Source organism: Vulpes lagopus, chromosome 23 (genome assembly GCF_018345385.1).
Source record: "Vulpes lagopus strain Blue_001 chromosome 23, ASM1834538v1, whole genome shotgun sequence".
NCBI lineage: Eukaryota > Metazoa > Chordata > Mammalia > Carnivora > Canidae > Vulpes > Vulpes lagopus.
Genome location: NC_054846.1, coordinates 35,067,814 through 35,085,577, shown reverse-complemented (window position 1 = coordinate 35,085,577; position 17,764 = coordinate 35,067,814). Strand labels below are relative to the sequence as shown.

Sequence of the window (17,764 nt, the reverse complement as noted above, 5' to 3'; positions counted from 1 at the left end):
ATTTGTTTATAATAATTCTTTTCCTTTTTCCATGTTATCAAATATTTGCTGTTAGACTGTTTGACAGGGGAAAATTCAGTAACAGGTTAATGAATTTCAAATAGGGAATCAATTATTATTAAACCAAACTTGATAGTGAGCTGAATTTAACTTTTTGAATCTACATGATTGGAATCACATTAACTATAACAATATGATGTATCATATAATGTTTCAATATGTTTCAGTATTAAAATATGTCTCAAGGAGCCATAATATAGGCAAAAGTGCCACACAAAGATAAAAAAATCCATTAACTGGAACATATATGTAGTTTCAAACAAATCATAATTTTAATTTCCTCAGAGATTCAATATGTCAAAAATACCTGATAAGCCTTTACTTCAGATTTTAAATATGTAAAGTATTTTGCAGGAAAATAGTAAATTTTGACTCAGCAATACCAATTATTGCCATATCTTCCTTCATTCTACTAAAAAGCTTAAGCGTGTGAAGTACCATAAATTGTACAATATTTACCTTTATGCATGTGGAATTAAAAAAGAAATAGCAGTCATTCCCAACTTCTGCCATTTTCAACTCTCTTGCTGCTAATCCAATGTTTTTTTTTTTTTAATATAAGAATTGCAGGAATGCAAATAGAAGAACTATCAGTGTGTAAGGGGGAAAAAGAATTTCTTTTCCACAGTCTTTCAGGCTATCAGTAGTATTCCTTTAAAACTGACCTCCTGTTGACAGTATATTACACAATAGATAATTCTTAAAGAAATTTAAATTAGAAGATACCTTCTCTAGCTTTGCAGAAATGTTGAAAGTGGTTGCTAGTAAGCACACAAACTCAAACTTCCAGAATTTTCCTCATTGTTACCTAATCCATTGTTTGCTCATCATAAATGACCTCACACGTAACTGTAGGCTTAGCCTACCCTAGTAAATTCTGCATAGTATTTCTCTTCCTCAATTCAAGTATATTAACCAAATAGACTAGTAAAAATAAAATATTTTATCTTTTAATGTTCTTTTTTTTTAAATCTTTTAATGTTCTGATTGACTCTGGGTCATAAGCTAGTTCATAATTTCATAGTTAAAAGTACTAAGTATTTCACAAGTTAATAACGGTTTTCTAAACTCTCATTTCTATACATGGTTTGGAAACAAAACTAAAATTTTCTAATAAGTAGATATACTATCTATACTCCCAAGATATTAAGTAAAATTATTTAAATATGTACTCACTGCTATCCATTGAATTGGGGGAAAAATCATTCAGATTGTGTCATTTTAATAGGTACCCAAAAATAACTGGACTATTTATTCATCTTGTAGCTATATTCCATTCATTTTTCATCCATCATAAAAGGAGGAATAGCTTCTTCCTATAGCAGAAAGGTTCCAGAGTGTCTATAAATTTTGAGAATTTGTTGAAGACAAAGTGAAGTAATCTGATTCCCAGAAGAGACATTTCAATCAGTAGTTACTGAAGTCTTTCTTCATCTTAGTATCTTTAATAAAAGAACTAAAACCTAGCAGAAATCAATAAAATTATTCATAGGAGGCGACTTAAGAAGAAGCCATAGATATGACATATTACAGCAGATCAAAATGTATTTTTAAAATGCAATGTACTTTGAATTGGAAATTAAGAAGATAAAGGCATAGGGATTCTCACTTAGTTAAGTAAAACAGACTAATTGGTATGAACTTTTCAAATACTTTAAGGTAGAAATCCAGGAAATAAAATAAGGAAGTAAAGCTTAGAAAAGAGTTGTTTGCCTGTAATTGTAAATAAGAGAAAAAAAAGAAATAGGCAATATTAAAAGTAAAGTGAAGAAGTAGAAAATAAAGATTTGGCTAAACCTTTGAAAATGTTAGCAAAGATATATATTATTTTTTAAAAACTTAATATCTTGCCTTCTGTTTTGTCCTACCTTCTAACTCTAGAACAACAATGTACTCATTTTAAGCACATAGGTTACTGAGAAAAACACCTCTAGGAAATATCTTTAAGTGGTCTTTGCTTCCAGATAAACCCTTTCTCTGCCTGTGAGCTTTTGGCTGCATGGATTATTTCTAAATACTGTTACCAAACACCATTATTGCATGATTACGTGTAACATCATGATTAAAGCCGCTGTGAGAGTCCCTATTTTTCCATAGGGGAAAGGATGAAAAAATGTTTTTACCTTTTGGAGTATGTTGGGAACAATTACATTCCATTAGACGCAGCAAAAACAGGTCAAACCAAAATGGAGATTTTTTTTTTTTTTTTTTTTTTTTGTCATTGCAAAACACAGTAAATAGATCCTTACATTTTGTCAGTCTTTAGAATGCCTGGAGCCTTAATTTCTTCTTCCTTTTTTTCTTTTTTAAACAAAATTCTATTTTCTTTCCTTCCCTCTCCCTTCTCTTAGTCACGTCTTTCCTGTTGTAAAATTCATTCTAGTCTTTCAGGAAATGCTATCACCATACTCAGGAGGATTTTTACTCCCTGTAATGAAGAAGGATGGGAAAGGTGCCTCCACAGCTGGGAGTAGGCCTGAGAATTCTCTAAGTATTTTGTGTTGGCCAAGGTAGACTCACACTGAGTGTTTTTCATCTTTGATTCAAACACATCAGTCAGAGAAGAAAGTCTTCCAATTTGTGATCCAATTACACCACTTTAAGTACAGGGGCCAGTAGTATCTCCTTGCTGGCTCTTCAGGTTTATGAGAATCAGGCAAAGCTGCGGGCTGCTACCCATTAGAATAGGAGCCCCATTTGTAATTGTGAGTTGGACCTGAGGCTCTCCCCGGCCTTGGACTCCCCTGTCTCAGCCAAAGGCTTTGCTCCAGGCACTGATGAAATCAAAGCCCTGGAAATAGAGTGCTTCCTGAGGAATGGTTAGCCTTGCTACTACTATTCAAACAGCAAGTAGAATGTTTTAAAAGATGATCCCGTCTCAGAAATGACAGAATGTTGGACCTAGAAGATTCTGTGGCAGTTTGGGAAATGACAGTTGATAGTTGTGAGGGTTATTTAATTGTCGTTCCCTTGAGACCCGTTAAACAAGCTGCTTGTTGGGATTCCTCTGGAGGAACAGAAAATCACTGGTGCTTGACTACGAAACGCTAAGTGTCTCGTCCCAGTAGTTCACAGCGCCAGCATCAGGTGTTCTAGTCCCCTGTCCCTCTTTAATATATGAATATATATTTGGACTTTTTGTGTTTTCCTAGGAGAAAAATACAGCAGAACAGAAAGTAAATGAAATGGCAAATCTCTTCTTTCTCCTGTCTGGTTCCAGCAATCAAAAAAACAGCACTTTTTTTTTTTAAGGGATATTCTTTGGGAGGCCTTTGCTATATAGATGTCTTTTCCAAGGATGAAGTCAGGACAATGCTGGACTCTATGGGAACTTATAGATAACACAGTTACGGAAATGAGACCTGGGTCTTGTGGAAGCAGGTGAAAATGGCAGTGGTCAGAACTCCCCTGCTGGAGGCTACTAGCTAAATATTGCATATTTTATTCAGTCATTGGCCCTCTTATCACTTACCCTCCAATATTCGTGGGAGCAAGGAGTCCAACAAAGTTGTTGATGGACTAGCTCTGCAGTTGATGGGACTCCCAACAACTCAAGCCATCTGGACTCTGGGGGAGCTCATAGTTAAGACAAAAGAGATTCCTATGGAAAAAAAAATCGAGATTGAAATCCGGTTTGGGATGGGACTGAGGCTAACTTTTGCACCCAGTAAAGAGCATCAGGAAAACTTCGACCATATTATGCAGCACGATGAGGGGTCATGAGAAGGGTGTTAGTGCGTGTGTGAGGACGGGGTGCCCGGTGTCTCATCTACAGCTCTGCTTGCACCCAGGAAACCCGTTTCCATCAGGCCTTGGGGTGGGGGCTGGAGGGGGGTGTGTCTCTGAACATTTCTAAACGTCTACAGGAATTTATTACAGAGAACAGGCAACTAACTTTCTCCAGAGTAGTGTGAAACCGCCATCTGAAAGAATTCATTACTTAAAACTTGATATTCTGTGATTTGCAGGATATACAGCATCGGTTTCCCATGGTGGTTAATCAAGCACACAAACACACAACCCAGCAACCGACCTCTGGGTTCAGGGTCATCACACCCCGGACCAAAGCTCGCGAGAGTGTGCACACGCGGTTTGGGGAAGGTGGGCGGGCGGGGCGGTACCTCGGCTCCTGCACTACAACTCCCAGAAGGCGCCGCGGTCAGTCAGTCAGTGAGGGGGCCGCTTCCGCGCATGCGTCCCCGCCCTCCATGCTTGGCGGCGGGGGGACGCGGTGGCGGGGTGGGGCGGCGCGTCCGGCTGTCGGGGACGCTTTCCTGGCCGCGGCGCTGTGTGGAGGCGCACTGTGCCTCGAGGCCCGGCTGGCGGGGCCCGCCATGAGGCGCCTGGGTTCCGTGCAGCGGAAAATGCCGTGCGTGTTTGTGACGGAGGTGAAGGAGGAGCCCTCCGGCAAGAGGGAGCAGCAGGTACGGAGGGGCGCGGGCGGCGCCGCGGCTGCGCAGGCGCGTCGGGGCTCGGGAGCGTCCTGCAGGCGGGGAGGTCCGGGCTCTCCAGCTGCAAGCCGGGGCATCTCCGAGGGAGCTTTTTCTGATAAGACGACTCGCACTTAGCATCGCATGGCAATCGAACATGCACATCTTAACGTTGATGGATATGCCTTTTTTTTTTTTTTTTTTTTTACCTACCACCTTTTTTGGGGGAGGAAGACCCCTTCCCTAACTATTCATCTAATCACCGCAACCCAAACTTTACTGCTTTCCAAGAGCGTGGAGATTTTAGAAGACTCCTCGCCTTAACGGTTCTAAACAGGGAACCGGTGGCAGCTTGACCAGCTAGCCTAACTGGGTCCCTAAGGTGAGAGAGACCTCAGGTGTTGTTACTAGCAGTGGCCTGCTGGCTTCTCACTTTGCCATCCCGTCCCTGGATGCTCAAGTCTCTCCCACCGGATGTTTGTCACAGAGGGACCTCAGTAAATCACCTTACTGGTGAATGATTGACCTGTATCAAGGTGATTCTTTCATGTGTAGCAAAGTCTTTGATAGAATCCCTTGATAGGTTTTGGGTGTTTTTTTTTTTTTTTTTTTTAAGATTTTATTTATTTATTCATGAGAGAGAGAGAGAGGCAGAGACACAGGCAGAGGGAGAAGCAGGCTCCATGCAGGGAGCCCGACGTGGGACTCGACCCCTGGTCTCCAGGACCATGCCTTGGGTCCAAGGGCATTAAACCGCTGAGCCACCCAGGCTGCCCATGCTCCCAACTCTTGATACAAAATTCATCATGTGCATTTGCATCCTGTGCATTCATCATAGGCCTACACACACACACACACACACACACACACACGCCTCCTTACATCATTTGCATTGGCGTTCTTGTTTTCTAGACTAAAAGACCTATAAGGTGGAGATTGCCCTGGTATTTCTAGTCCCACTTTCTAGGACCTAATCTGTAGTAGGCACTGGAGAAATATTTGTTGAATTAAAGAATGAACCTCGGAGTCCTTTCATGCCAATTTTCCATTCACCTTGACACTTTTTACTGTTTTTTTTTTTTCCTAAGGTTTATTTATTTGTTTTAGAGACAGAACATGCAGACATGGTTCAGGCAGAGGGAGAGAGGCCTCAGACTCCTCACCGAGTGCAGAAACTGGTCCTGGGGCTCTTTCACACAACCTATGAGGTCATGACCTGAGCCAAAACCAAGAGTGGCTCTCTCAACCAACTGAAGAAGGCAGCCAGGCGCCCCTTACCTGGACATTTTTTACTTTACAACATAACATTTCTAGTGCCACTGCTAGTTCTTTTTTTTTTTTTTTAATTTTTTTTTTTTTTAATTTTTATTTATTTATGATAGTCACACAGAGAGAGAGAGAGAGGCAGAGATACAGGCAGAGGGAGAAGCAGGCTCCATGCACCAGGAGCCTGACGTGGGATTCGATCCCGGGTCTCCAGGATCGCGCCCTGGGCCAAAGGCAGGCGCCAAACCGCTGCGCCACCCAGGGATCCCGCCACTGCTAGTTCTTAATAGTTTACGTGCTGTTTGTGCACTACCTGGCTATTCTTGCCTACCACCCAGAATGATCTGATCATCATGTTCTTTCCTGGTCAAAACCCCACAGTTACTACTAACTGTAGCAGTAGTTGCCAAGCTTTTATTTATTTATTTATTTTTAGCCATGACAAACCTAAATATTGACATCCCAAATAGTGATTCACTCTAGCTGTGATTCTCAACTTTGTATGTTGGGCTGGGAGTGGGTAGTTGGTAAAGCACCTTCCACCAGGAAAAATAAGCACCTGTTTTCCCCCTCTACAGTAGAGATTTACCGACAGTATTATTTATAGCATAATATTCAAATCATTAACCATAATTCAAGGCTTCCCACTAATCAGGTTCAGTCTACTCTTGAGGTACCTGTTGGATGCACCATGAGTTGCCTGGGCTCAGTGCAGCAGAAGATATGTGTGTTGGCGACCAGTTGCCTACTTAAAGTGAAGTTCTGTCCTGTTTGAACAAAGTCTGCTTCATCCTGTGAACATACCGGGCACAGTCCTGTCTTTATTTTTGCTTATGCTGTGCACTCTGCCTGGATTACTTCCAGAATTTTTAATTTTTTCAAATCAGACTTTCTCTATGAAATCTTTGATCATCTTAATTATCCCAGTGATCTCCTCTGTCTGGAAATTGGAGGACCATTCAGTTTATACTCGCTGTTACTTTTTAAACATGGTTACCTTGTTTTTCCAGTCGTAGTTTAAAGTCTTTAATGAGAAGAGGTCCGTGTACCCTTTGGTATCTTATATTGTCTTTGAACCTGTTGATAGCAAAGTAGTAGAAAGTTGATTCTTCTAGAAGGGATGTTTGGAGCTCATCAAGAGCTCCATGGGCAGAGTAATCTCCCTAAGATCTTTGATAAATTTGAATGCACACCAACATGAGACCTTCGCTGCTCTACCACAGGACGCTGGTTTACCGCAGGTTAAACATATCCTCTGATACTAATTGTAGAAGTTAGTGTTAAATCCCCAGTCATTATTTTATCTTGAAAATACTGAATCAGTAACTGAATGGTGCTAATTTCCTAAGTCTACCTGACTCAGAAATAGTACTTCCATTTATTAGTCTTAAACCTGTACACGCCAGCATTGTGCAGTGCTTTTCACGTTAAGATGTTACTTCAGATAATTTACACTATAAAACAGTTGCCTGAGTCTTTCTCAGAATAAAAATATATCACAGATAAAAAGTTGGTAGGAATTGTAGAAACTCTCTCTTCCTCCATGGAATGATGGTCTTGGCTTCTCCTCCTGACCGTAGAAAAACCGTAAATTATGCAGTTTACTACTGCTAAAGCTGAATGAGCCCCCATTTGTTTTTCTCCTTACTATTTATTATACTTAACATTGTATTATGCATTTTGTTACTATTGTCTTGCTCATGAAAATGAAAGTTCCACCAAAGTCAGGTACTCTTTTCTTACCTGTATATTTCCTAGTCTTAAGGTTAGAAGGCATTTAGCAAGTACTGTGCCAGGTAAATGATTGAACACACTGTGCTCGGGAGACTGCTGCATAGCACATGGTTCCTGGTGTCCTCTCATGGTCAGTAAAGAAACGTGAACAATTACAGATTGGTGTGGGAAAACGGGTATTGCTATGATAGCAAAGAAGGGAGGGGGAAACTCATGAGAACTTGACAGAAGAAATATTTTTAGATTTTCTTGAAAGGTAAACAGGAGATTGTACCTCAGAAGCAGTGAAATTAAGAATATTCCAAGTGAGAGTATATGTGAAGGCATAGAGGCTGTTTATCTTAAACCAATTTTCTTTCTCTCTTTTTTAAGCCATTTAAAGTTTTGGCAACTGAAACTCTAAGTCACAAGGCATTAGATGCAGATATATACAGTGCAATTCCAACAGAAAAAGTGGATGGAACATGTTGTTATATTACTACCTACAAAGGTAAAATAAAACTACTACAAATATTATTTAATCACTTTATGAACTATATATATCTGAAGTAGGGCATTTACCCTTCATAAACCCTTGGCAACCTAAGTGTAGGAGCAAAATGTAAAATCCCAGTTGTTATATTTATTTATTATATCACTGTATCTTTCTCTTGGGGGAGGAAAGGAAAGTAATTAACATTTACTTACTACTTATTAAGGGCAGGCAGTATGAGAAATGCTTTATACATGTCATCTCTAATTTGCACAGTAAGCCTCCATTTCACAGATGAGGAAACTGAGTCTCAGAGAACTTAAAGAATTTGTCCAAGACCATATAATTAATGAATGGCTGAACTGGTAACACAACCTGTTTGATCCTAAAATATGCTCTTATGTCACTGTTTCTAGTACTGACTCCTAGTTTTTATTGCTATTGGCAAAATCTCTAATTTATTTCAATTTATGCACTTTAAGAGCTAGAAACTAAAATAGAAATTGTCACTTCAGGAAAAAAAATGCACTGAAAAGAGAGAAATAATCTTTGTGATTTCCTTTTACCTCGTAATTCCAGCAAGAGAAACAGAACAGTTAAATAAACGCAAATTAGACATATTCCTGGTATCAGGAAGTCTTTTCTGAAATGCATTTTTTTTCCATTTTGAATTGTGATTAAAATACACTTAACATAATTTACCATCTTACCCATCTTTATGTGTACAGCTCATCGTTGTGCTACGTCACCACCATATATCTCCAGAACTCTTCATCTTGCAAAATTGAAACTCAATACCCATTAAATAAATTACCATTCCCCCTTCTCCAGCCCTTGACAACCACTATTCTATTTTGTCTCTGTGGCTTTGGCTACTATAGGTACCTCCTTTATGTGGAATCCTACAGTATGTCTTTTTATGACAAGCTTATTTCATTTAGCAGAGTGTCCTCATGTTCATTCCCTTCATTTTGAAGGTGGAGTAATGGTTCATGGTGTGTATATGCCACGTTGTTTGTACATACCACATAACTTTATGTATATGCCACATACTTTCATGTCTATATGATTCATCCATCAGTGTACACTTGGGCTACTTCTGCGTTTTGGGTCTTGTAAATGATGCTGCCATAAATATGGTGAACAGATATCTCCTTGAGGCCCTGCTTTCAGTTCTTTGGCGGTATATGTTCAGAAGTGGAATTGCTGGATCATATAGTAATTCTATTTTTAATTTTTTGAGAAACTGCCATACTGTTTTCCATAGCAGCTGATGATTCCCTGCCTACCAAAAGTGCACAAGGGTTCCAGTTTCCCCACCTCCTCATCAGCACTTCTAATTCTGTTTGACAGTAGCCATTTTAATGGATATGAATGAATTTTTGTATTTACGAGTAAAAAGAACAGAAGGTCCAGTCAACCAGAAATGACCATATAATTTTAATCTGGTTCTTCATATTATTTATTGGCACAGTTAATAAGGAATACTGAATGAACCAAACTATAATCAATTATTTTAAAATCTCATATACTTGAAGAAACTAAAAGATTTTTCAGGGTTTTATAATTATATTAAGAAACTTAAACATGCATCATTGTGTTTGATCATGTATAATAATGGCAGATAAACATGACTGGATTGCTAAAAAAAAAAACTAACGGATCCAAAAATGACAGTGCTTGCAAATCCAGAGGTGATCACTGGTATAGGATAAACAGTATTAGCACCGGCATTAAACATACATTGCAGCAAAGGGTTGATGAGGCCAAGTGAAAGCGCCTGTTGTTACCCCATCTTCCCCTTCACTCCTCCCAGCCCCCAAAGTCCTGGCAGGACACACTTTGTCAAATCAGGAATCACTGATGTATGCAGGGAACACCTTGGAAACAGAATCCAAAATGAAGTCTCAGCTGGGGATTTTTATATTCTGCTGGTCACGGAGACATCTTCCTGCTAAGTAACCAGCCTCAACAGCAGAGCCCTCCAGGAGTCTCACTGAGACCAGGTATAAGACTCACTAGTCTGGCTGTTATCAATAAAGAGTGCAGCACATTGCCCTGAAACTTCATGGATCCATGATAATGGATCATCACTAATAATCACTGTTTCATGCCTTGACCAGGGATCAGAGCCATGCAGAAAAACTCAGCCTAATTCCACATTTTTAGGAACTAACCCTTACAGCACAGTTATATTTCAGGAGAAATGTGAATACAGTTATCCAGATAGGTTTCCATTTAGTATAGAGATAGCTTTGGTTTCTCACAAATGCTCATTGCCAATAAAATGCGGCTGTGAATGTCCTTATGAAAAAGTCACATATTTACTTTTTACCTCATCCTCATCATTCTTTAACCAAAGATTGAGTCTTACAGCATAAGGTACTGCTGGGTAAGATGTGTCTGTTAGAATTCATATTTATCTTTGTCTTGTAGGGTTGCTGCTTTTAGGGAAGATGACCCTGTTATATATTGAAAACCTTTCTACCGAAATGTCTTTCAAGATAAGTTTTATTGTTTGCTTCTTAAACTTTCTTTCCCTTTTATTAGACTTTTTTTTTTTTTTTTTTTTTTTTTTTTAGGTCAGCCATATCTTTGGGCTCGGCTAGATAGAAAACCTAACAAATTAGCTGAGAAAAGATTTAAAAATTTTCTACATTCAAAACAAAACTCAAAAGGTTAGTGGGCCCTTTTCTTTTTTTTCAGCTTTTTATGATTTAAATAACCTGCAATTTTTGGCTTATTTCTTAAGTGGTAGTATTTGTATACATTATATCCTTCTTACAGTTTAAGTACTGAGGGGAAAGAAGAAAATTGTAATTGAGTATCTCTGTATGTAAACAATATTCTTGAAAAATATTTTGTTTTCCTAACATTTTTATGACTCATAAAAATTGTTGATATTATAAAAACATACACATTACCGGGGCACCTGGGTGGCTTAGTGGTTGAGCATCTGCCTTTGGCTCAGGTTGTGATCTCGGGGTCCTGGGATCGAGTCCAGCCTGGTTCTCTTTCTCTGTCTCTCTCATTAATAAATATAATCTTTAAAAAGTTACATATTACTACATATATACTGTAATGAGCAACACGTTTTGGATTTGTTGCCTAAGAGACAAGTAGGTATTTTTATAAATCAGCCATAGAAATATCAAAGGATTATCAGTATTTTTAATTAAACATTAAAATGGTTAAATATTATATAAGCAGATACATACATTAATCTTTGTATATCCATTCATTCATTAATACATCTTTATAGTACATTAAAAATTCATCATTAATCTGTATATACTGGAACATTGGCTACTTTAGACTTCTGTCCAGTATTTACAGATAGTGGTAGGTTCAAAATTGAAAAATTTTTTTAAAAAGTATTTGATGGAGTAAGTGAACACAAGCAGGTGAGTGGCAGGCAGAGAGAGAGGGAGAAGCATGTTCCCCACCAAGCAGAGACCTTGATGTGGGCTTGATCCCAGGTTCCCAGGGTCTTGACCTGAGCTAAAGGCAGATGCTTAACCTACTGAGCCACCCAGGTGCCTCTAAAATTGAAAATCTAAAGTGTTAGTACTCTGAGAAGTACAGTCACATCATGGTGATAATGGAGAATAATTATATAATACCTGATATTATGGCTATAATATAATACCTTATATTATGATATTATGTTCCCACTTTAATTTGTTCATTCTTATATTTTTTAAAATATCACTATATATAAAATTATTTAACTCTTTTAGAATTTTTTTGGAATGTTGAGGAAGACTTCAAACCTGTTCCAGAGTGCTGGATACCAGCGAAGGAAATAGAACAATTAAACGGGAATCCAATGCCTGATGAAAACGGACACATTCCTGGTATCATGAAAACTTTTCTAAAATGCATAAGTAGTTTTTCTGGGAATGGGAACATTTTTGAAAAGTGCTGAGTAGAAAGATACCTCAGATTAAAGTTCAGTTCAGCCAGCATGTCGAGTACCCATAACACACAGAGTACTCTTAGGCTCTAATAATAAAGAAGTGAAGATTAGAACCCTACCTCCGTGATCTTTCAGACACTAGGGGAAATCCACCAATATTAGTATGATTTAAGAACTAAAAGGAAAGTACACACAGGCAGGATATAGTCAGAGAAAAGAGGAATAATTCTAGTCAGCTTCTGGTAGAGGAAGCTCTAAGGGGAGAGGACATCTGTACTGAAGCTTAAGAACCAGAAACTTAGCTGGCAAGGAAGAGGGAAGGTTAGCTTAAGCAAATTCCCACAAAGAGGAGAGATATGGAGTCATGGGAATTTTATGTGACTTCTCTGGCTGGAATGTTTAGGGTGTATGACTTTGGAGGATATTATAAAAGGTGAGGCTCTAGATGTGGAATGGGCTTACGTCTTAAAGGGTTTATTCCACTGAAAGGAGTTTGAAATTCATCCTGAAGATGATTATTAAGCAGGTGTGCAGCAGAACTAAATTTAAGTTTTTGAAGCAGGATCATGATAAAAGTGGGGTGGGTTTCCCTAGAGACTAATGGACCAGGAAAGAAGTTATTACAGTTCTCTGAGTGAGTATTGAAGGCCAAAGATCACAGTGGTGTATGTGTCCTGGTTTTTGTTTGTTTGATAAAGAATCATCCACATGTGGGAGACTTCTGGAATAGGAGTTAGAGGAATAGCAATAACATTCAGTACACGTGGAATTAATACATCGTTTAGCAAATACTGCAGTAATACAATAAATTGTAGAACACTTACTGCATAGATCTATTGTCCCTGAAACTGGAGAGACAGTAGAGAGAAGACTTAAGGAAAAAAAAAGTTTTAATGCTGTGTTTTAGAATGGTGTTCAATTCTTATTGAAAACATGAATTTTCTAGTAAAGGAATGCTGAATGCTCTGTAGTGAACCATGAAGAGGTTAATTCCTCAACAGAATAAAAAAATAACCTTACGATTAAAAAAATGATTATGATTTAAAAAGTAGTTAAACTTAAAACACTTCCACTGATTTAAATAAATGATATGTGTGTGATAAACATCCAGAAAACATGGAAAATTTATAACAAAAATTGCTTCAAGTCACAATCCAGTGAAAACAATGTGATTAGTTTTTTCTTTACATGATAGGTTGGGTACCAGTGGAAAAAAACAACAAACAGTATTGCTGGCATTCCTCAGTAGTTAATTATGAATTTGAAATTGCCCTGGTACTGAAGCATCATCCTGATGATCCTGGTCTTTTGGAAATTAGTGCAGTGCCTCTCTCAGATCTCCTAGAACAAACACTAGAGCTTATAGGAACAAATATTAATGGAAACCCATATGGTGAGTAAAGCCTTTTTCCCATTCAATTAACAGTAACTGTCATTTATAAAGAGAACTTTGTGCCTTCAACTTAAAACACATTCGGTAAAGAAATGACTAATTTGAGTTAACAAGCTTTCTGGAATTATAGCCATTTCTATTTATATCCATGGTGAAATTTATGCATGACTCTAACCATTTTATTAACCCAAAAAGTTGATTTTAGCTTCCCATTCTCCCCTGTAATAACATAGAACTATGTATGAAACTCAAGTGTAACTTTTTTTTGCTTTTTAAAATTTAGGTGAAATGAGGTGAATGAAAATCATGTGTTTTTCATAGCTAGGTAATTAGTTTAGCATTAATAAGCCACTAAGAGTAATAAAGAATTGCCCATGAATAGCATATCGAGTATCAAAATCTGTACTATGATGAGTTGAATTCAAGTCCAGAGGGCACTGTGGAGTACATTGTTGACAGGGGGCTGAAGACAGACCCAAGGACATTAAAGCTGGAATAACAAAATCCAATATAGAGATTAGCAGCAGATTGATAGGCAGGTAGAAGGAGGTTAAGATAGTAATTATACGTGTTATCTGAGCTACAGAGTGGCTGTTTGCCAAACACTGTATGATATTTGAACTTGGCTAATGGTACAGAGCAGGGGTTGGCAGACTTTCTCTGTACAAGTCCAGTAAGTATTTAGGTTTTGTAGGCCATTCCTCTGAAATAGGCCATAAACAGTACCTAAGAGAATGGGTATAGCTGCCATTGAAACTACAAAAACAAGCATCTGGTTGGATTTGGCCCATGGGTCATAGTTTGCTGACCCTTGATATTTATAGATTATATGAAGGTAAAATTTAGACTTAATGGGATAAGGTGGCACTTCTGAATGAGGTCTCTCGTTGTATTTCTCTCTTCTAGCAATCCAACTAAACTTTTTGATAAATTTATTGCTAAATGTTTTAAAAGGCTTTTTTTTATTTGAAGAAGTAAATTTTCTCAATTCTTTTTGAAACCTTTGTATGGCTAACAGAAATTTTTACCATTCAGGGTTAGGAAGCAAGAAGCATCCATTACATCTTCTTATACCACATGGGGCATTTCAGATAAGAAATCTACCCACCTTGAAGCACAATGATCTATTATCCTGGTTTGAAGGTTGCAGAGAGGGTAAAATTGAAGGAATAGTATGGCATTGCAATGACGGCTGTTTAATCAAGGTAATGGCAGAAAATAGTTGGCGGGATTATGTCGTTTTATTTAATTTCCTCATCTCACAGACCACCATTCTTTATATGATAATGAAGTGTTTCCCAGGATGTTTTCATTCTCTGGGGCATTGGTTTTCCTAGATGTGCTTCAGAAATAAAGTGATGAAAACATCTGGAAAAATTGCATATTACAGACTCCCTTCTTGGAAATTGATGTTGCACATGAATGCTGAGATAATCTATACCAACTTAGTTTTACTCAGCATTTTCCAAAGTTACTTGATTATAGAATTTGAGGTAAAGTGCCAAGGTAATAGCTAATATTTACAGAATGAATTTTTATACTTTGTGCCCTTTCTGTCTCTTGGACTTGTCTACTTAATATCTCACAGGTTTCTGAAATTGATAATGTTTGGAACTGGACCTAGTCCTATCAGCCCTGATTCCCAACAATTCAAAAAACTCAGATGGTTTTTAACCCCTCTCTCCATTACTTTGTACATAAAATTCTTTAAGATTCTGATCTATTGAATCTGTACTTCTCCCCAACCATTTGGCAGTTTTCATTTTAATTGAAGCTGAGAGATTCATACTTGATTTAGTTTATCACCCTCTTTAAGTGTTATCTTTCAGTCTTATCCCTGTCTGTCCATTCTCCATAGTAAGTGAAAATGTTACTTTGTTGCATAAAACAGCTTCCTGACATTCAGGATCTGACCCATGCTTCACTTTCTGAAACTGCTGTAAACTCCCATCGGCCAAATATACACACACTATTGTATATGCTCTAACCATACTTAAGTAATTGCAATCAAAGCAAAAAGCACCATTCTATCACATGATACTTAGAATGCCTCCCCACCCATGTTTTTCAATTGGCTAGCTTCGTACTCAGCAACAGACTCCATTCATTACATTATTATGGAGCCCCTAATTATGATCCTGGCATGTTTCCAGGTACTGGAAATACAGAGTCAACAAAAACAATGTCTGCCTTCATGAAGCTCACATTCTAATGGGGAAGATAGACAATAACAAGTAAACATGTAATATGTCAGAAGGAGAACAGCTATGAAAAAAAAAAAAGGGCAAGAAAAGGTGGAGCCTTGAATAGTGCTTGGCAGATGGTAGGCATTCAGAATAATTATTTGTAAGTGAATGAAAATAATAAAGTCTGAGGCTAATACCCTTTTTTCCTCTTTTCAGGTTCATCGCCATCATCTTGGTTTATGCTGGCCAATTCCAGATACTTACATGAATTCAAAACCAGTTGTTATCAACATGAATCTGAACAAGTATGACCATGCCTTTGATACTAAATGTTTGTTTAATCTTTTTTCGAAAATAGATAATCAGAAATTTGGTAGACTCAAAGATATAATACTTGATGTATAAACTAGAAATCCAGTTAAAAATCAGCTTTATTATATTGGAATCTTGAATATTCTGCTATATGTGGAAGGTAAAAACATCTCAGAATTCTGTGTCGAAGACAGCAATATGTCGTCTAGCATTTGAAGAAACGAATTTCCCAGTTGCAAATTTTATTCAGAATTTTATTCAGAACTAGCAAATGAATTTTAACCACAAGACTTAAAAAATGTAATGGTAAGCTCCCCTGCCTGGTACATAGTTAAAGACTGCAACTAAACCAACAATTCTGGATCATTAACACTTAACATATGGCTATAACCTCATAACATGTTTATATACATGTAAATATATATAAAACTAGATTCTTAACACATATAAATAAGTATGTATAAAACCCCAATTTTAAATGTTAAAATTAAAATCACCCTATACTCTTTAAAAAACTTAAACATGAATATATACAGAAATTCATCATAGCTCATTTGATAGTCATAACTTACTCTAAAAGTCTTAAAAATATACTTTTCTAGTATGATTAAAATTTTATATAATTTTATTTACTAAGACTTCAATTTAATAAAGGTACAGGTATGAAGAAAGAAATCATGTAGGTCAGAGACCTGCTTGATTTCCAGATGGAGTTTTAACTTATAAAGTTAATAAATAGTTCAATAAAACTATAGTTATAGGTAGTCCTTAATAAATGGGGAGATTAGGAGGACTTTCTCCTTCATCTTCAAACTGTTCAGAAGCAGCAATAGGACTAGTTAACTCAACTCCACATTGTTCAGAAAGTTTTCTTAACTTCTCTTCTAAGAGAATATTCTTTTTCACTTCTTCTTTATAATTATACTTCAGATCTTCAATTTCTTCAAAAAATGAAGGATCAAAGTTTTCCAGTTCTTTTTTCAGCTTTTTTATTTCCTCCTAATAGAAACATGATATTTTTGAAAGGTATGTAGGAATATAATATATTCTTTAGATTTAAATTAAAGAAACTTAAATATAAACATAAAATCCAAAGTAACCTGAATAATCAGATATATGCTATACAGGCAGAAGTATTTTCTTAGAATTCTATTAATAAGGTTTCACTGTACAGCATAAGTAACTTGTTAGCTGGCAAGTCAAATTATCTATTCTGTAAATTATGCCCTAGTTTTTGACTAACACATCATTTCTTAAATTAGTGTGTGTGTGTGTGTGGGGGTGGGGTGTAAACTAGTGGTGGCAACATTTAAGCTTTCTCTAAAAGTATATCAGATACTCTCACTGGGGCAATCAGAAAGACTTGGCTGTTCACAACACAAGTTATTTTGGTTAAGATTCTTTGGTTTAGGCTTCATTTATATTTTCTTTACAAATACCTTTTTTTTTTTTTTTTTTTAATGAATAACATTTAACTTACAAATATATTTAGAATTTGGGCAACTCTGGGACCTCTACCTGACTAAGGAATGTGTAAAGAGACAATATGAACTTCAGAATAGCTAGTGATCACTAGTTAATTCTTTAGTTTATGCTGTTTTGTTCTGTTTATAGATTCTTTAAGGGATAAAGCATGGCAAATATTTTTCTTTAATAAAAAAAGGAGCTCTTCCTGAAAAGAATTTCAAAAGGAAATAAAAGACACTGTTCCCAATGTGACCCAAAACTTAAGAGTAAAATAATGAGCTATGCTTGTGAGAATTAAAAAATAAATTTATCTTTAATCCTATTTGTTTTATCTCAGTTTTTTTGTAGCTCTCGTTTAGTATTTTTAACACAGGTGACTATAATGAACTCCACAATATCAAGGTCAAATATAAGTGTATCACATAACCCCAGGAATTTTTAGGATATATACTTAAAGATAGTCATAAAAGTTGTTTTTAACAGCTGTTTTCACAAAACATAATATAGTTAGATAATAGTAGTTAG

The 17,764-nt window shown here is 36.9% G+C and overlaps 3 protein-coding genes across 13 annotated transcripts in view; 1 reads left to right on the top strand and 2 right to left on the bottom strand.

Moving 5' to 3' along the window:
- Positions 1-3,608, bottom strand: part of C23H12orf50 (chromosome 23 C12orf50 homolog) — a 39,527-nt gene extending 35,919 nt beyond the window's left edge. Inside the window, exons 1-2 of the mRNA XM_041739201.1 lie at positions 3,533-3,608; positions 1,237-1,376 (exon numbers count right to left, since the gene is read on the bottom strand). Coding sequence (XP_041595135.1) covers positions 1,237-1,266 — 30 coding nt within the window. The 5' untranslated portion in view covers positions 1,267-1,376; positions 3,533-3,608. The remainder of the gene's footprint in view (positions 1-1,236; positions 1,377-3,532) is intronic.
- A 646-nt stretch (positions 3,609-4,254) lies between these two features.
- C23H12orf29 (chromosome 23 C12orf29 homolog) lies at positions 4,255-16,544 on the top strand. 2 transcript variants are annotated; one of them, XM_041738411.1, is made up of 7 exons: positions 4,260-4,484; positions 7,863-7,980; positions 10,545-10,640; positions 11,703-11,819; positions 13,077-13,274; positions 14,310-14,479; positions 15,677-16,526. In XM_041738411.1, exons 1-7 carry the CDS (start codon positions 4,269-4,271, stop codon positions 15,863-15,865), a joined length of 1,104 nt encoding a protein of 367 aa, XP_041594345.1. In that variant the 5' UTR covers positions 4,260-4,268; the 3' UTR covers positions 15,866-16,526. The 2 variants fall into 2 exon arrangements, with proteins under 2 accessions (XP_041594346.1, XP_041594345.1); XM_041738412.1 differs by lacking the exon at positions 13,077-13,274 and having other exon boundaries at positions 4,255-4,484; positions 15,677-16,544.
- CEP290 (centrosomal protein 290) overlaps positions 16,534-17,764 on the bottom strand; it is an 86,786-nt gene continuing 85,555 nt past the window's right edge. For 9 of the 10 annotated variants that reach the window (XM_041738405.1, XM_041738403.1, XM_041738406.1 and 6 more), the window contains one exon: positions 16,534-16,771. In XM_041738405.1, the coding sequence (XP_041594339.1) occupies positions 16,541-16,771 (231 nt within the window). In that variant the 3' untranslated portion in view covers positions 16,534-16,540. The remainder of the gene's footprint in view (positions 16,772-17,764) is intronic. The other variant, XR_005985234.1, reaches the window with a different exon arrangement.